The sequence below is a fragment of the Felis catus genome, chromosome F1 (genome assembly GCF_018350175.1).
Source record: "Felis catus isolate Fca126 chromosome F1, F.catus_Fca126_mat1.0, whole genome shotgun sequence".
NCBI classification, from domain to species: Eukaryota; Metazoa; Chordata; class Mammalia; order Carnivora; family Felidae; genus Felis; species Felis catus.
In genome coordinates this window covers 24,975,139-24,994,890 of record NC_058384.1, presented here as the reverse complement: position 1 = coordinate 24,994,890, position 19,752 = coordinate 24,975,139, and the positions used below count along the sequence as shown (strand labels likewise).

The following is a 19,752-nucleotide window of genomic DNA, read 5'->3' as shown; positions in this document are numbered from 1 at the left end:
GAAATTATGGTTTGGTTTTCTTGGAGTCTTTAAAATGGTGTTTGGCTAAGGAACATGGATCTGACTTAACCCGTATGTTTTGGCCATCAGCCTGTGACTGCAATGGCCGATCACAAGAATGCTACTTTGACCCTGAACTATACCGGTCCACCGGCCATGGTGGCCATTGCACCAACTGCCAGGGCAACACGGATGGTGCCAAATGTGAGAGGTGCCGGGAGAATTTCTTCCGCCTTGGGAACAACGAAGCCTGCTCTCCGTGTCACTGTAGTCCTGTGGGTAAGTGACAGGCAGAGTCAGCTTCGACCTGATGGATTGAAACACAAAATAAGGGCTCCCCGTCTCCCCAGAAAATCTTTGTTTCCTAAGCATCTGCACAGGTTAGGTATGGAAGTGTGTACATTATTGTACCCCCCACCTCCACTCTGTTTAACCAAGTTAAGCTTTCAAATGATTTTCTGGTGTGTATAAAAGTGTGGGGTTGGCCTGAGTAATGGTTTTGTAAATAATTAGTAACACGATCCCAGAAACCAGTTTGAACTTTGACTGTAAAAGGTTAGCTGTTTCGTGAGTTCTTCCTTGTTAATGACTGTTTAGTTTACAGTCCTTAGAGGGCTGAACTTTCTCAATATGTTGGTGTGTCTTCAGAAACAGAGTGCTCTTAGTCTGTTCTACTCTTTCAAGAGTTTGACCTTTATTTTGTTGTGCCTGTATATACTTAAGTTCTAGACATGGGCCTTAAGGATCCTGTGCTTGCCCACAGAGAAGGAACTGGTTTTGAGTACAGTTTATCGTTGGGTGCAGAGTGCCTTGTTTTTCAACATTGATGAACAGGGTGTGTGTCTGGAAAGTTAAAATGTTATGGCTTAAAAGGATATTATTTTGAGACAATGAGGATTTAAAATTTGATCTTTATTCCCTCCGTAACCATCTAGAGGTTACGTACTAGGTTTCAGGCAGTGTTTTTAGTTACCATTTTTTTTTTGATTTGACATATTAATTTTACTTTCATACATGGTTGTTGATAAGCTCTTTAAATTTTAGGTTCTCTCAGCACACAGTGTGATAGCTATGGCAGGTGTAGCTGTAAGCCAGGAGTGATGGGTGATAAGTGTGACCGCTGCCAGCCTGGATACCATTCTCTCACTGAGGCAGGATGCAGGTAAGACTTTTCAAAACCAGGAAAAGGGGGCAGAATCTAAATGTAGTTGATTCAAAACAAGAGATCTTGTGGTATGTATAAACATTTTTCCTTATAATAATTGTCAACAGGATTCAAAACTTCTAGCTCTAATGATGATCCAGGATTGGTTTGTAACAGAGATTAGGCAGAGTTTTTATTTTTTTATTTAAAAAATTTTTTTATTTATTTTGAGAGACAGAGGGAGAGCACAGGCGAGCAGGAGAGGGGCAGAGAGAGAGGGAGAGAGAATCCCAAGCAGGCTTCACACTGTCAGCACAGAGCCCAGCTTGGGGCTTGAACTCACAAACCATGAGATCATGCCCTGAGCCGAGATCAAGAGTTGGATGCTTAACCAACTGAGCTACCCAGGTGCCCGTAAACAGTTATTTTTTTTTTAATATTTAAAATAAATTGAACATTCCTTCCATGTTCTTCTGGATGACTTACCACCATAAATTATACCTTTTGCACTATGCCCTTTGTTTCCCCCAACTGTTTCCATATGGTGCAATAATTACATGCTCTGTTGAATTCAGAAGTGTTGTTGAAAGGTTAGGTGAACAGAGGAAATATACGGAAATGGAAAGGAAAGCTGCAATTTGGTCTCTATTGGTACATAAGTAAAGATTTGTAAACAGGAGTTTCTTGGAAAGGAAGAATGACGCCATGATTCTGTTCAGATTACATTTTACACTAAACTCTATGTTAGAAGACATGCATCTAAGCCACCTTAAAAGCAATGTAATTTTTTTGTATCTCTTTTTCCTTGCCTAAGCAATAGAGAATCACAAAATGATATTGCAGAGTGTGCTTGAATACCATTCTATTAGCATATAAGAACAAATGGATGATTTACACTATAAAAACTAAAGATAAAGAGAATTGGATGGTCTGTCTTTGTAGACCCCCGAGCAATTTTTTTTTTTTTAATTTGAACCCAAGTTAGTTAACATATAGTGTAATGATGATTTCAGGAATAGAACTTAGTGATTCATCACTTACATATAACACCCAGTGCTCATCCCAACAAGTGCCCTCCTTGATGTCCCTCACTCATTTAGCCTATCCTTCCCACCCAACACCCTGCCAGCAACTCTCAGTTTATTCTCTGTATTGAAGAGTCTCTTACAGTTTGTCCCCTTCTCTGTTTTTATATTATTTTTTAAGCAGAGTTTTTAGTATAGAAATGTGATAGGTATTCTTAATTGAAACCAAATTCATATATAAAACTGATTTTAAGACTTCTTTCACTTTTTTATGTATTCCTTTTTTTAAAAGATAAAATGGATTAACATGTAAAACCAAAAGTTGGCTTTGAGTGTGGAATTTCCTTCTCATTTCTCTCATTGTTTTACTCCTTTTCCCATCCAATAGGCCATGCTCTTGTAATCCTTCTGGCAGCATAGATGAATGTAATGTTGAAACAGGAAGATGTGTTTGCAAAGACAATGTTGAAGGCTTCAATTGTGAGAGGTAGCTCATTCTTTCTCTAGCTGTATTTTTTTTTTCTGATACCGTACTTCAAGCACAACAAATTCCTGGTTATATCTTTATGTTTTTCAGGTGCAAACCTGGATTTTTTAATCTGGAATCATCTAATCCCAGAGGTTGCACACCCTGCTTCTGCTTTGGGCATTCTTCTGTCTGTACAAATGCTGTCGGCTACAGTGTTTATTCTATAACCTCTACCTTTCAGATCGGTAATTTGGACCTTCCCTTCTGTCTCCCAGAATTGTGAGACTAGACTTACAGCAGTTTAAAAAAAATTTTTTTTAATGTTTGTTTATTTTTGAGAGAGGGAGAGAGAGCGTGAGCAGGGGAGGGGCAGAGAGAGAGGGAGACACAGAATCCGAAGCAGGCTCCAGGCTCCAGGCTCCGAGCTGTCAGCACAGAGCCCAACGCAGGTCTTGAACCCAAGAGCCATGAGATCGTGACCTGAGCCAAAGTCAGACGCTTAACCAACTGAGCCACCCAAGCGCCCCAAGACTTACAGTAGTTTTAAAAAATTAATAATTTTGAGGATTTTTTGATAGTGGTAACATTTTGTTTTTCACTGTACATAATGTTTTGTTTGGCTCTTTGTTTGGCTTTTTAATTGAATGAAAACATATGGCTTTAGAATGTACTGAAGTATAAATTTACATAAAAATCAAAATATAGCTTGAGGGGTATAGCATATACAGGTACTGCTATAGGAGCCATGTATTCAAACTGTTTATTGCTGACTTTCTATATATTTTGTGGTCTATAGAGGACCTGAATTCAGGATGTTTACGAGGTGATGGCACTTGTGTTCTCATCCTGTGCTTGCAGATGAGGATGGGTGGCATGTAGAACAAAGGGATGGCTCTGAAGCATCACTCGAGTGGTCCTCAGAGAGGCAGGATGTCGCCGTCATCTCAGATAGCTACTTTCCTAGATACTTCATTGCTCCTGGTAAGTAAGACTGGGAAGCAGTCTGGCGCCACGTGTGTCCCTGTTTACTCTCATTGTTACGTTCTCACACACCACTGTGTCTGCTTTCCAGCGAAGTTCCTGGGCAAGCAGTTGTTGAGTTATGGCCAGAACCTCACCTTCTCCTTTCGAGTGGACAGGCGAGACACTCGCCTGTCTGCAGAAGACCTGGTGCTTGAAGGAGCTGGCCTGAGAGTGTCTGTGCCCTTGATCGCTCAGGGCAATTCCTATCCAAGTGAGACCACTGTGAAATACGTCTTCAGGTAAGACCGTCTTCTTTGGAAAATCTGACTTGACCAGAATTCTAAAAGTAGTTTCTTTACCAGTCTTACTGGGCCTTAAGGTGTATGTTGAAGAAAAACGTCTGGGTTATAAGGGTGATTTTGGAAAAGGAAGCCTTCCCTTTATTTACCTGTATCTTTGCAGTTGTATTATCAAACCAACAGATCCATTTCTGACTTGGTTAGATTGTCAGAGCCCTGCATTGTTGGTGGCTTAAATGAATAAGAAATGCTTTCTCAGTACCCAGAATTTTCCTTATAGAGGTTAATATAGATCTTTCTTTCTCTCTAGGCTCCATGAAGCAACAGATTATCCTTGGAGGCCTCCTCTTACACCTTTTGAATTTCAGAAGCTCCTAAACAATTTGACCTCCATCAAGATCCGTGGGACATACAGTGAGAGAAGTAAGTTATGATATAATTTAAGAGAATTAAGAAGACGATTGGGTAAAAAGATCCACAGTAATGTAAAAGTTTATCTCTAAAGTCCCAATACTATAAAACTTGATCCTAAAGAAGTGGTATAAACTACCTTGTTGTACATGTAAAAATAATGCATTTGTTTAACCACATTCAAGGACCTGGAGAAAATTTGCTAAAATTAATAAGTGGCATTGTTTCATAATGAATAAGCCTAATGAGGTTACTTTATATCTACATGTATTCCAAGAATCCTTTTTTTTTAAATGTTTATTTATTTTTGAGAGACAGAGAGCATGAGCAGGGGAAGGGCAGAGAGAGAGAGGGAGACACAGAATCCAAAGCAGGCTCCAGGCTTTGAGCTGTCTACACAGAGCCTGACACAGGGCTTGAACCCACGAACTGTGAGATCATGACCTGAGCTGAAGTTGGATGCTTAACTGACTGAGCCACCCAGGCCCCCCTATATTCTAAGAATCTTGAGTGTAATTCTACTGACTCACGTTGCTTCCTCTTTATTTCTTAATGTGCCTTTAAAATTTTTTTCCTATAGTTTTTTTTTTTTTTTTTTTTTTTTTTTTTTAATGAGGACCTTTTCCTGTAGAAAGCTGAAGCTGTTTGGGTGGAGTCAGAGTGGTGGTGTGGCATAGTGAGTGACATCAGCAGCTTGGATGTATTGGTTTTTGAGATGCCTACATGAACATCCAGATGAAGATGTCTTATAAATTGTTGGAAATATGGGTCTGGGCTTAGGAATAAGTTAGGGCGAGAGATCTGGAATTGAAAGGTTACATATGGGCAGTAATTTTTAATTGAAAATGAGACCAAAAATAGAGAAAAAGTGCAACCCAGAAACATAGTTATCTAAGGACTATGCCCTGAGACTCAAGGGAGAAAAAAGAATTTTGAGGGGGAGAAACGATTATAATGGGTTTATAAAGATGGCTCTGTTGGATTTTGGATTGGGTGACTAAGGAATCATTGGCAGTTTTTTGTTTAAAGAAGGGTTGAAACTGAAGTTATATAGCAGTGCTTTGATAAGTAACTAGAAGGTGAAGCAGTAGAATAAAGCCAAAGAAGTTTGGATGTAAGGGAAGGAAAAGAGGTGGATTACAGTTCAAGAGAAGTGACAAGATTAGAGGAAGAGTCCTTTTTAGGATGGGAGACTTCAGAATGATTACAATTGGAAGCACCTTAACCAGTGGTTGTTTCTCATGATCTAACTGCTAACAAAACCCCATAAATATATCAAAGCAGTAATAGAAGAGATGTTCTTTAGCCTCAGGTTGTCAGGTTCTAAGAATTATATAAACAGCAAGTGATATTTCATAACATAGGGAAATAAACTTGAAACATTCGGAGCAGAATGGAAATTAAAAGGAAATATGATGAAATAAAGGACTGCCACGTCATAGGATGTTCCTGCTGAGGCCATCCCATGCTCTGTTGAGTTGGATGAACCATTGGTCTAAGCCAATATAAGGCTTCCTCTCTTTTTTTTCTTCTGGAAATGGGGAAGCATTGTGATATATGGCATATTTGCTTGGGAATAATTGCATATTTGCCAAAGTAGCCCTGAGTATTAAAACTTGTATAGCAAATTTTCCTGTTTTATGCAGGGCACAAAGCATATTGAGTGGCACTTGTCAGCACGTGCTCTTTGCTCTTTTATTCCTGAGCTGTGCTGTCAGCGCCTGCTTCTGTGGCAGGAGAACAAAAACACTGCTTAATGGCTATGGACTTAAACTCTTCTTATCCCCTGCATTCTTGCTCCAATCTTTTCTTGCCCCAGAATATTTCCCAGTGCTTTTCCTTTGTCACATTGGTGATTGAGAGAACTGAAGAATCCAACAAATTCGGTTGTTGTTGTTGGTGTGTGTGTGTGTGTGTGTGTGTGTGTGTTTAAAAATGTTTGCTATACTGCCCTTCCAAATACTTAATGCTAGGTACCCCACAAATGTTGTGAATGCTATTTTCTAGTTATCCCCTCCAAAAGATGACTTAACTAATAGTTAATTTTCTCTGGAATTTTGTATCTGATAACTCTTTAGCTTTATTAACTTTCTGTAAGCTTTTGAAAAACAGAAGCCAGTTCAGTGATTCTCCTGCCCACGTCATACACAGGTGCTGGCTATTTGGATGATGTCACCCTGACAAGCGCTCGCCCCGGGCCTGGGGTGCCTGCAACGTGGGTGGAGTCTTGTACCTGTCCTGTGGGATACGGAGGGCAGTTTTGTGAGATGTGCCTCTCAGGTTACAGAAGAGAAACTCCGAGTCTCGGGCCATACAGCCCGTGTGTGCTCTGTACCTGCAATGGACACAGTGAGACCTGTGACCCTGAGACAGGTGAGCAGATGGTCTTTGGTGGCTGCTAGACCTCCGTCGTCTAGCAGATGGATGGGAAGTGCTCACGGTCTCATGTGCTTGCACACTGGCCTGTTCTCTCATCCCCGCTCTCCACATAGGTGTTTGCAACTGCAGAGACAATACAGCTGGACCCCACTGTGAGAAGTGCGGTGACGGGTACTATGGAGATTCGACCGCGGGCACCTCTTCCGATTGCCAGCCCTGTCCGTGTCCTGGGGGCTCGAGTTGTGCCGTTGTCCCTAAGACTCAGGAGGTGGTGTGCACCAACTGTCCCACTGGCACCACTGGTGAGTCCACTCTTCTGTAGGCTCTCAGTGTTCCATCCCAAAAATCACTCGGGAAGAGGAGCTCTGGGGGCTTGCAGACTTTTGTCTGTTGCTTTGGTTCGGTGATTATGGTGTTCTGGGTAGGCAAAAGTTTGGTTAGGAAAGAGATGTATTATCCATTTATAGAATGCGTATCAGATACAAATAATAGCCAACGTATTTATGGCCACATACTTCTCGGAGCACTTGACATATTCTGCCTCATTAATCCTCACAACCCCATGAGGTGGCTTTTGCCATGACCCCCCTGTCACAGCCAAGAAAACTGAGGTGCAGAGATATTAAGTTACATGTCCCAGCTGCACGGCTAGTCACTGGAAGAGCTCATGACCACTACAGTGTACTCTCCCCGACATGAGAACCAAAACTGGATTTTTAGTTTGTGGGGCTGTCCTGGGATTCTTGATATAAAGTGGTATTTTTTTAATTCTTTAAATTCTTTCTGTCTTTAAATAGTCCTTTTGGTGCATCATTGCCCATCACATTTAGTTGGGAAAAAATATTTGTATAGCTTTGGATAGACCTCTGTTCCTATTCTCAGAGTTTCTTTCTTTTTGATAAGAACATAAAACTAGATCTTTCTTAGCTACTCAAGGAACTGTTGTGCTAAGGGCTCCAAATCTCACTGATGACCATTCATTCCTCTTTTTCCATTGACTTTAGCCACCATGTAATAGAGAGGTTCTGGCTAGGCTTCAGATACGATTAAAAACTTTTTGTTCAAAAGATATTGCTGCAGAGCAGGGAAATAAGTAAAAAATAAAAAACACTGACCTAATAATTTGTATCTCTTGTATGTCATCAAAACATTGTTTATTCGTTGGGAAACATCAAAACACTTCATCTTCCTTTCACTACTCCACTGAGCCCACACTAAGCACAAGCACATTGTAACACAAAGAGATTCAATCATTTGCTTGAGGTAGTTGAGAAAAGGAGTAGAAACTAGTGTTGACTTTCAGGTTTTTTACTCTTTTCTGTGTGTATGTGTGTTCTAAAACAGTGGCCCAGCAGAGGCTCACAGATGGCATTTCTCCAACCTGATCTCGTTTCCCACTGTTTCCACCCACTGTTGCCTTCGCTGCTCCTGCTCCAGCCATCCTGGGCTTCTTGTAATCCATCAGATGAGCCAGACTCTATGGCCTGCCATATATGATGTTCTTTTTTGAGAATACTTTACTTTCTTCCACTCAAACCTCACTTTTCTCGTCCAGCTCCAATCTTTTCCATGGAGTTGGGTTGAAACATCACTTCCCTAGGAAGGCTTTCCTCAGTGAACCCTCCCCGCACTACCACCTCAGGTTTTTAAGACCCTTTACTCTGCTGCCACAGCATAGCTCAAGATCCCACTTGCTTAGAATCTATACTTTTAGATGTACCTGATAAAATGTTTTGATGAGAGATCCCTTTGCTCATTCTGTTGTTCCATTGGGTAGTCTGCAAGCATAAAACTAAGCTAAGCATTTGGGGGTATTCATTCATGGCAGTGCTGAATAATACAAATGGTGCACTGAGACGACTTGGGATATGTAATGGAGAGATGGAGTGTAATATAGGAGATCTTGCAAAATGTTGTAAACCCGTTAGTCTATAACTAGATGCCTCTCACACAAGACTTGTGATATACATTCGTCTTTTTTGTCTTCTTAGTTATCACCTGGCTTGAAGGAGATGAGCAATAGCACTTCTTGAGGATGTTAATTGAGGTAGAAGTCCACCTGAAAAATAGCCTAGACCCTGTGAAAAATAATGCCATCGCTCGTTAGTCCTATTTCCTGCTTTACTTTTTTCATAGTGCTTTTTAACCACTTGATATTTTTCTGTTTATTCATTTGTTTGCTGTCTGTCTTTCCTCTCCTTCACCCCAGTTTAAGCTCCACGAGAACAGGGACTTCTGTCTGTCTTATTCATTTTTGTATCCCTGACACCCCGAATAGCACTTGACATGTATACTTGTTGAATGAATGCAAATATTTTTTGGATGATGAATAGAGATTGCAGATGCAGGGTAAGGTGTTCCTCATTTAGAAGGCTACTGAAGAATAGAAATAACTACTGATAGTCCCTGAGATCTTCACAGATGAGATCTCCTTCACAATATCTTTAAAATGATCTTTTGGGGTAAATTAATAATAATATTCTTTTTTCAACACGTTTATTTGAGTCCCTGGCTTTGGGAATGAAAATGCAGAGATGAATTAGGGATGGTCCCTGCTCTTCAGGGGCTAAAAGTGTGGAGGCAAACACAGATAATTTTTAGACAGTGTGGTTAGTTCAGACAAAGGAACTCACGTAAGAGGGCCAGAGGTGAAGGAGCAACACCTCCCCAAGGGTGGGGACAGAATGATAAGGAAAAACTAAGGCCCAAAAAAGTACATTACTTGCCCAGAGTCATGTAGGCAATCCATCCAGGACTTGAACCTACATCCTGGACTCCGCGACAAAAGGGGATGGGTTAGCTGTCATGTTGCTGGGAGATATTTTGGAGTGAAAGCTTCCCCTGGGCTACCATGCACCTCTGTTTTAGGTCATTTTTTTAATTGTTGTATTCAAAACCAGTTTCAAGGCATTTTAAATATACATCATATCTAGAATAGCCAACTTATCTGATAAAAAGCAAAACGGAAATGCTGTTCTGATCCTAGTCTGGAGAAGGCTCTTGGGTGAGGGTCTGGTAACTATGTATATCACAGACCAGAAGCTTCCTTTCCTCTCTTAGCATTTCATTCCTTCCCCTCCTGCCCCACCCCCAGCTAGAGTTTCTGTTCACCTCATCAGTGGTCTCCATTTGCCAAATGCAGGGGTCAGTTTTCAGTCCTCATCTGACCCCGTCTCCCAGCAACACTGGACTCAGTTGACTGCTCGCTCTGCCCCACACATTTCCCCTCTTGCCTTCGGTGACACTGCCCCCTCTTGGGTTTCGTTCTTTCCCTCTCCTCTGGAGTCTCTGTTGATCACTTCTGGTTCTCAGCCTAAGGCTTCCATGTCAACTCATCTATATTCTCCCCTCAGGTGAACAAGTCTTGTCCTTCAGGCTTCACAAGCCTTTCTGTGCTTACTAAAAAAATCTGCGTCTTCAGCCCCGACTGTGCTCTCCCCTGAGTGGCAGCTACTTACTTGCCGTCTCCACTTGGCGGGTGGGCTGGAAGCCTTCCATTTGCCCCTTCACATCCGTTCTTTATTCTTCTCCACCCCGACAAGACCTGTGTGCACCACATCAGATGGACCCTCCATTTGTGTCCAGGCAGCAGGAAGTACATACAGGAGGTCGGGGATGGGGGTGGGGGCAGAGTATTTATTCCAAGGCCTCCTCTCCATAGAGTCCTTGAGGCTGGTGACCTTAATCAAGGTTCTCAGTTACAGCCAGCATTTTCCAGACAACCCTTTCTAATGTGAGACTCTGGTTAGCTGCTCCCTCCATCCACCCACTGAGGCCCAGGTCATGGAGCCCCACAGTCACTACCACAGGTGCTACACTCTCTTCAGGGATTCCTTACACCCATACTTGTATAGAGAGTATGTTTATTAAACTGTCTTTAGGTCTTGCTAATTTGAATGTGTCTTTCATTTTCTGCTGTCCTCTTGAGTCACAGGGCTAAAGGCATTTTTAAGCATATCCAAGCTACATCTTTGATTTCTTCTCTTTTTTTCTAACCCAACCATGTCCTTTCCCAATCTTGTTCAACTGCATGAAAATACTCACATCCACCTAGTTGCCCAAGCTAAAATCCTAGGCTTATCTTTAATTCTTTCTTTCATTTCCCGGAAGCAGTCAGCCAGCACGTGTGATTGAGTCTATCTCACATCTGACCACTTTTCACTGCCTCCACTGCCACCACCCTGGTCTACACCACTGCCCTCTCTCACCTGGAATGGCTTAATTGGTCTCCTAATGAGCCTCTCTCACTCTGCGGCCCTGTAGTCCACTCTCACATGGCAGCTGGGATAATCCTTTTTAAATGTATTTCAGGTCACATCACTTCAAAAACCCTCTAATATCACTTTAAACCAGACTTTTTACTGTGACCTACATGATTGGCTCTTACTACTTCCAGAAGCTCATCTTGTTTTTCTGGCACATTCTTCTCTTGGATATTATCATGGCTGTTTTCTTCCTGTCTTTACGTTATCATCCCACATATCTCCTCTTTACAGAGCTTTCTCTAACCACCCAATCTGAAGTAGCCATTGCCCTGTCACTCTGCCATATTGCTCAAAATGTTTTAATTTTCTTATGCTTATCCCTATCTGAACTAATCATTTTTATTTATATGTCTGTGGATTGGTCTCCCCCAGCTGCAGCATAAGCTTTCTGAGAGTGGAGATCTTGTCCGCCTTGTTCACCACATCATCCTGACAACCTAGAACAGTGCCTGTGTAATAGATGCTCGGCAGGTGCTTGTTAAATGAATAAATGAACAAACCTTTGTTTCTCCAAACAATTTAGGCTCATTCAGGCCCTATTAGCTACAAAGATATCAAGAACCCAACTTGAGCTAATGATAATGGAGAAGTGGAAAAGAAAAGAGGAGGAGCAGTGAGTTTAGTATGGTGGAAAGAGTCCTGGATTCTAACTGTTTGGTTGTGGGCAAGTTACTTAACCTCTCTGTTCCCTTAGCTATAATAGAAGCTGGTGGCAAATGACGATCTCTTTAAGTTATCTTCTAAATACTCTGATTCTGTACCAGTTGACACTGCTCAAACAAGGATTAGCACAAACCTTTTACTTTTTTAAGAAAATTGTCCTGCTTACTCTATTGTATGGGAAACTTAAGATATCGAGTGGCCCTTCATCTGTTTTAATATCATGAACAAAACAAACATGAATGTGCCATCCCTTGAGACTGGAGAGGTTAATAAACCCTGAGCCTGACTCATTTGCAAAGTACTTTTTTAAATGTTTGTTTATTTATCTTTTTGAGAGAAAGGGGGAGGGGGGAGGGGCAGAGAGAGATGGGGACAGAGGATCTGAAGCAGGCTCTGTGCCGACAGTACAGAACCTGATGCGGGACTCAAACTCACAAACTGTGAGATTATGGCCTGAGCCAAAGTTGGATGCTTAACCAACTGAGCCACCCAGACGCCCCACAAAGCACTTTTAATGCATGATTTCGGTTAGTCCCCAGGACAGCTGATGTGGAGTGGGCAGAGCGGGTCCTGTCTTTCTAATAACAAAATGGAGATGTGCCTGGAGTCATTCAGCCGATACTGGCACAGGGCCAGGACTGCAGCCCAGGTCTAGAAGCTTCTCCTGGGCTGGTGCCCTGTCAGCTGCAGCATGCCGCCTCACATCTGATGGTTAAACTAGATTCTTTGTGACCAGACTGTATCCAATGGCACCAGAAATGTCTAAGGCCCTTCTCTCGTAACATCAGATTTGTCTCATGTCCAGGTAAAAGATGTGAGCTCTGTGACGATGGCTACTTTGGAGACCCTCTGGGGAGAAACGGCCCCGTGAGGCTTTGCCGCCTCTGCCAGTGCAATGACAACATCGATCCCAATGCCGTTGGAAATTGCAATCGCTTGACAGGAGAATGCCTGAAATGCATCTATAACACTGCTGGCTTCTATTGTGACCGATGCAAAGATGGATTTTTTGGAAATGCCCTGGCCCCCAATCCAGCAGACAAATGCAAAGGTGATCTAGCCATCTGTCATGGTTGTACTCATGTATTCTGAGGATTCATGTGTGGTCTCTTTAAATACTTCCAGTTGTTTGGTCTAACAAGGCACTGTTCAATAGAAATTGTGAACCTCTTGTAGTTTAAATTTCTCATAGACACGTTGAAATAGAAACAGGTGAAATTGATTTTAATGATACGTTTTATTTCACCTAACACATCTACTATACTATCGTTTCAGTGACTAATGAATTAAAAATTATCAAGATGTATGTTCTTTTTTACCCACGCTAAGTCTTTAAAATGTGGGATGTATATCACATTCACAGCACATCTCAAGGCCAGCCCCATTTCAGGTGCTCAACAGCCACAGGTGATTAGTGGCTACTGTATTGGTTCAACTGAAGTGTAAAGGGTTTGTTTGTATTGTTTACATTTTAGTCCTTCTCCTGGGCGATTTGCATCTTTTGCTCTCTGCTTCCCCCCTTAGCCTGTGACTGCCATCCCTATGGAACCGTGAAGCAGCAGAGAGGCTGTAACCCTGTGACCGGGCAGTGCGAATGTCTGCCCCACGTGACTGGCCGGGACTGTGGGGCCTGTGACCCCGGCTTCTACAACCTGCAGAGTGGGCAAGGCTGCGAGAGGTGAGACGCCAGGTGCCTTTGCTGGAAGTGATCTTTGCTTTTTTAATTGGGAGAGGTGAATTTTTCTGAGCTGTATGTAACGGTAGCCTTGATTTTGTTCAGGAGTTGAGTGCCCAGTTGAGGCAGAGTATCCTTAGAGGCAATCCTGGACAGTTGTAATTAAGCTAATGGGAGAAAAGAGTGGAATGAAGCGTCCCCAGTTGTGTCAGAATCACCTGAGCAACAGTTAGAAGACAACAAATCACATGGTGCTCTCTGACGCACTGAGAATCAGGTCCTCTGGGGCTTGCAGCCTGGGAATTGCTCTTTCCCAAGCTCTTGGTCAGTACATATGCGGTGCCGGGTTGGAGAGCCACTTTGTAGTGGTTTTAGCAGTGAAATAACTGTATTTGTGGGTTAGGTTAGAAAAGGAGGTTCTCAGTAGAACCCCTGAAAATTACTTGAACCTCAGGCGCTTAATAGCCCGTAACATTTTGTCTTAATAGCCCTTTACATTCTGTTTTCTAATACAGATTACATCAGTTCTATGCTGAACAGAGGCGGGGGGAAGGTTTGCTGAGAGTCCGTTTTTCTTACCTGAGAAATGTTGTGTGTTCATTTTCAGGTGTGACTGCCATGCTTTGGGTTCCACCAATGGACAGTGTGACATCCGCAGTGGCCAGTGTGAGTGCCAGCCTGGCATCACCGGTCAGCACTGCGAGCGCTGTGAGGTCAACCACTTCGGGTTTGGACCCGAAGGCTGCAAACGTAAGGACTTTTGGGGGCATAGAACTCAAAGTCTTTCCTAATGCCAGTTAGAACTGCAGACTTTGACAGCCTCCGTCTGGCCCCATGGCTTGCAGTCAGGGCAGTACCTAAGCCATCATCAATGAGTATTAGTCTTGTCTCATACTCCGGGGATTGGGAGCTTCTCGGGTTCCTTTGCGGCCACCTTATTTACATCTTCTTTTATTATCATTTCTGATTCTTTCTCCAGTCTTTTGTCTTTCCGAGGGGAGTCTCCCTTTGATTACTGGACTTTCCCACTGTGCTTAATGAAAAATTTTTATTGATCGCATTCTGAGAGCAGATAATGAAATGGTGAGAGACTTTGCTCACAACTTGTTGGTCGACTTACCGGCTGCAGTTCCTTCCCACCCTTGGGGCCCTTTTGGTTCAGTTACATCTAAACATCTGCTTCTCCTTGGCATAAACACTTGCCTGGAATTAGGCCTCAGAACAGTTTGGTGCTTTGCTTTTTGAATTCCTTCATTTCTCCTGTGGAATGTAGCATAAATCATTGACCCAGTTCAGAGAACAAAGCAAGTAAACAAACTATAAAATAATGCAAAATAAGTATTAGCATTTGGGTTTTCTAGTTCCTTAGTGAGAGAAGCATTAAACAGCAGAGAGATGAAGGTAGAGAAGAATTCTTGAAGTGCAAAAAAGGGCACTGACTAGTTCAGTAGACTAATTTCTATAATTATTAAGTAACGTAAAATGTGCCCCCTCCAAGGGATGTACATTTTACTTTGAAACTCACTTTTGCTTTAAAAATTTCTGTTTTCTCTGCTAAGTAGAATTAACTGTTCAAATTCTCATAATTTGGCCTGGTTTTAAAAAAATGTCTACTTATAATGCCTTATTGATATCAATCTGAGTTAAAAGAAAAACTCACTCTTCCTTCTTTTCCCTGTCATGTACTCTTTTCCCTTTATTCTGCAGCGTGTGACTGTCATCCCGAGGGATCTCTTTCACTCCAGTGCAAAGACGATGGTCGCTGTGAATGCAGAGAAGGTTTTGTGGGAAATCGCTGTGACCAGTGTGAAGAGAACTATTTCTACAATCGGTCTCGGCCTGGCTGCCAGGAATGTCCAGCATGTTACCGGCTGGTGAAGGATAAGGTAAGCTGTCCACCATGCATTCACTCGTTCACTCATTCACTCACTCAGCAGACATTGACGGGGTGCTTCCTGTGCACTTAGCTTTGGAGAACAGATGGTAAACAAGGTAGACATGGTCCCTGTCCTCCAAGACTTATGTTCCAGTTGGGAGACAAATAATAAAAAGTAAAGAAAAAAAAGTACTAACTGAGATAAGCACCAGAAAGGGTACAGACAGTAACTGGAGGAACTACTTTCTATAAGGCCTCTCTAAGGAAATTTATTTAAGGTGAGATCTGATGAATAAGAGGGAATAAGCTGAATGAGAAGTGACAGGTAGGCTGTTCCAGGCAGAGGGAATATGGGATACACAGGCCTCAAACGTGGAGGTTGTCTGGGGCTCCTGAGCGAGGAGGGCTGGTTTGTGAGAAGACGGGAGAGGTTGGTGGACATAGCTCATGTTGCACCATGTCAACCTTAGATTTTACTCCAGATCCAGGGAGAATGCACCGAAGGGTTTTAAGCTAGGAAATCCAATTCATATTTTAAGAAGAACACGCTGACTGTTATGTGAAGAATGATGGTCAGGAGTGGGGTAGAAAGGGAAGCCTGGGTTGAATTGGATAAGTATGTGTGTTTGGGGGCAAGGACAGGGAAAGAGAAGAATCAAGGAAGCATGTTGGGTTTTTTGCGTAAGGTAGCTGGAGACATTGGTTATTGAGATGGAGATGACTCAGGGAGAGCAGATTTAAGAGAAGAAAATCAAGAGTGTAGTTTTGGATGTTGAATTGAGAGATACCTATCAGAGCCAAGTGGAGGTATCAGGAAAGTAATCTAAAACCTAAGAGAGAGGTCAGAACTGGAGAATCATCCACATGCAGTGTTTAATGTCAAAGGAATAGACTTGATAGTTTCTCTCTGGAAGCCAGAACAATAAAGAAAAACCACCTGTGTTACCTGTTCAAAAGTGGACATAGGTGGAGTGTGTAGACTTGCGTATGTATAGAGTGCCCCTTGATGATTATTCCTGCAGGAAGTCCAGCTGGGTTCTCTGTATGTTCTTCATCATGTGCAGGTTGCTGATCATCGAATGAAACTCCAGGAATTAGAGAATCTCATAGCAAACCTTGGAACTGGGGAAGAGGTGGTGACAGATCAAGCCTTTGAGGACAGGCTAAAGGAAGCAGAGAGAGAAGTTATGGACCTCCTTCGAGAGGCCCAGGATGTCAAAGGTATACATGTTTAAACAGTGGGTAACTTCTGCCAGATGGCCCAATCTTTAGACGTGGCTCCTAGTTCAAGGTTAGTTAGTACAGCTTTACAAAATTCTCGATTTCTTAAACTATTTGTAGAATATGAATTTTTTCAAACAATCTGTGAAAATACAAGAACTTGTCAACTTAATGTTTTTGGATACAGCAAGTGAAAAGAGTTCTCCCAGCACATCAGAAACTATTAGATGTTAAAATTCTAAGTGTTTTATAAATCTGTTCTATTACAAGGTGTTTTAAAACACTTTTTAAAAATCATGAAAGGTATGCATTTTGGGTGTACATTATTTTAAGTAGAAAATTTGAACTTGGATTTTTTCTGTTATTCTAGTGAGTCAGAATTTATTTTATGTACTGCTTTATTTCCTTAGGACCCTCATAAGGAAAAAGTGTAGTCTTCAAGTATTGACTGTTCTGTTTAATAAGTGAACAAATGTTCTAATAACATCATGTAAAGTACATTTTATACTGTGGTGTATTTAATGTCCTTTGCAATTATGTCACTTCTCTGTACATTATCTGTACCATATTATGATGAGATAAGCTGATTATGTCAGCTTATCTGATCATAAGCAGAGAAGGAGTTGGTTTAAGATTTAGAAAACTATTTCAAAATACTTTATTGACTTTAAAGGAACTTGAGTTTTTAAAACTTTGAAAGTAAGAAAAAGTTATTTTAAAATATTTACTTTTAAAATCACTTTAGGGGCACCTGGGTGGCTCAGTGGGTTAAGCATCTGACTTCAGCTCAGGTCATGATCTCACAGTCTGTGAGTTTTTGCCCCGCGTCGGGCTCTGTGCTGACAGCTCAGAGCCTGGAGCCTGCTTCGGACTCTGTGTCTCCCTCTCTCTGTGCCCCTCCCCTGCTCATGCTCTGTCTCTGTCTGTCTCAAAAATAATAAATAAAAACATTTTTAAATAATCACTTTAATGTTTTTAAAAAATTTTTTTAATGTTAATTTTTGAGAGAGAGAGACAGAGCACAAGCTGGGGAGGGACAGAGGGAGGGGGGACACAGAATCCAAAGCAGTCTCCAGGCTCTGAGCTGTCAGCACAGAGCCCAATGCAGGGCTTGAAGCCAGAATCGTGAGATCATGACCTGAGCTGCAGTTGGACGCTCAACTGACTGAGCCACCCAGGCACCCTTGTTTTATTTTTATTTCTTACTCTGAATTAAGCTTTTTTTCTAAATTTGGACAAATCCTTTTCTACATTTACTGAGTGCCTATGGTATACCACGCATTGTGCTAAACACCAGTTAATGAAAACATGAACAAGATACTGCTCCTTCTATCAAAGTGTTCTCCATCTGGCTAAGGTCACTTTTGTCTGGAGCATCCCATCGTTGAGGTACAGGTGTTCACAGATACTCATAGTAAATGTGCATTAACATTAGTACATTTGGACCACAGTGGTTGACCTCTTCATTGAGTTTATGAATCTACCCATTTGGAGTTAGAGAATCTTCCTATCAGAGTACAGGTCAACAGAAACTAAATATAGTCCTTATTTCTTATTGTAGATATCCCTAATGTATATAATTTTGATTTTATAAAATTAATGAGGAAGGAAGTAATTTGGATGCATCTGGTTTGGGCCAGTTTGTTGAATTTTTATATGAGAGTCCAGAAATCGTTCTATAAGGTAAATTTTTAGAAATTTAAAAATAAGAAGTTGAGGCGCCTGGGTGGCTCAGTCCATTAAGCATCCAACTCTTGGTTTCAGCTCGGGTCAAGACCTTGCAGTTCATGAGTTCAGGCCCCGTGTTGGGCTCTGTACTGGCAGTGTGGAGCCTGCTTGGGATTCTCTCTCTCACTCTCTCTCACTCTCTCTCTCTCTCTCTCTCTCACTCTCACTCTCTCACTCTCTCTCAAAATAATAAATAAAAAAAAAAGAGGTCAATAGTTTATGTTAACTTTAGTTGTGTTTTGTGGTGTTGGTACATTTTAAGTGTTAAACATAGAATAAGAAGAACTTAAATGTTTCCTGTTGTGTTTATTCCTGTTCTTTGCATTTTTAGTATGTTCATTTGTTGGCAAAACCTTTTGGCACACGTTTTTCCTGTAATGTATTCTCTTGAAACAACAAATTCCCATTGAAGAATACTGCCATACTCATTGAAGAATTGAATGCAGAGTTATCATTAACTGTCGATCAGTCCATTGGAGAGCTGGGGTGCCAACACCAGGAGCACATGGGAGCAGTCAAGAGGCAAGAAAGGGGGGTCAGCCAGCATTGATCGCATCTTAGTGCAGCCCCAGCTAGGTCTAGCTTCCTCTGGCCTTGACTGCCTCCTTTCCTCTACTAGAGCAGACAATCCCATTGGACAGAAGCTTTGACAGAAGTCATGGCCGTCATGCCTCCCCTTGAACCACTTGCAAGGCAGGAACATAATGGGCTGCTGCTTCCCGGGGCTTGGGTAGCACCATAGCCGGGCTAGGGTTAAAGTCTGCTCCCACTAAGGCTTGGTTTCATGGAGTTCCTGGCTGACCTTTCTTACTTGTGTTCAAACTAGCCGAGAATAAGAATATCTTCACAATGATTTATCCTTTCAGACCATCCCTGAGTGTTTATTTGTAGTTTAAACTTGTGTTTATTCTGCAGCTTTAAAAGGAGATTATATGGTGCAACTAGGTTTTGCAATTTGAAGGCATTTCAAGTGATCCTACCAGTTGCATTATCTATTCCCTTTTCAGTTACTGTTGTTTCTCTCGAGCTGGCCAGAGAGATTGGTATCTGTTACATTCCTGAATGTCTAAAGGGAAGGGGCTTTTATAACTTCATTGGCTGCTTGTGCTTCCTAAGTCTAAATGATTTTCTATGATTTCGACACTTTGTCTTTTGTTGTTTTCTTAAAAATCTTCAGATTATTAAAGAAGTGGTTGATCATTCAAGCAGGGTCACTGTCTATAGTTAGGCAAGAGTTTTGCACCACACCAACTGTGCACGAGTATTTGGTGACCCTGTCTACGTGGTTGCTGTTTTCCAAACCTGTATTCATCTTTATTGATCTTAACCGTGACATCATGTTGAAATAAGAACTGGTCAATTTTGCGTAGGACTTATGTATACTAATATGTGTGTTAATATAATGTGTATTAATATAATCTTAGGACACGTGTGAGTTTTGACAGTGCCAATCATATTTGCATGGGCTTATATTTATCTTTTATTAGGACATAGGTATGAGATTTAGGCTGAATGGGCACAATTAAAAAACAATTTGAAGAACTCTTCAAAAGCAGAAATCAGTATGAAAGAAATGACATGGGTATTCCAGGGGGTGGGAGGTGGCAGCAAGTCTGTATTTAGTTTAAAATACA

At 41.7% G+C, this 19,752-nt stretch overlaps 1 protein-coding gene across 1 annotated transcript in view; it reads left to right on the top strand.

The window, feature by feature from the left end:
• The window catches only part of LAMC1 (laminin subunit gamma 1), a 129,373-nt gene that overhangs the window by 93,547 nt on the left and 16,074 nt on the right, over window positions 1-19,752 (top strand). The window contains exons 5-18 of the mRNA XM_011291050.4: window positions 91-279; window positions 1,045-1,162; window positions 2,558-2,656; window positions 2,747-2,883; window positions 3,497-3,619; window positions 3,711-3,900; window positions 4,211-4,323; window positions 6,463-6,684; window positions 6,804-6,992; window positions 12,424-12,669; window positions 13,143-13,296; window positions 13,901-14,043; window positions 15,001-15,179; window positions 16,234-16,390. Of these exons, the coding sequence (XP_011289352.4) occupies window positions 91-279; window positions 1,045-1,162; window positions 2,558-2,656; window positions 2,747-2,883; window positions 3,497-3,619; window positions 3,711-3,900; window positions 4,211-4,323; window positions 6,463-6,684; window positions 6,804-6,992; window positions 12,424-12,669; window positions 13,143-13,296; window positions 13,901-14,043; window positions 15,001-15,179; window positions 16,234-16,390 (2,259 nt within the window). The remainder of the gene's footprint in view (window positions 1-90; window positions 280-1,044; window positions 1,163-2,557; window positions 2,657-2,746; window positions 2,884-3,496; window positions 3,620-3,710; window positions 3,901-4,210; window positions 4,324-6,462; window positions 6,685-6,803; window positions 6,993-12,423; window positions 12,670-13,142; window positions 13,297-13,900; window positions 14,044-15,000; window positions 15,180-16,233; window positions 16,391-19,752) is intronic.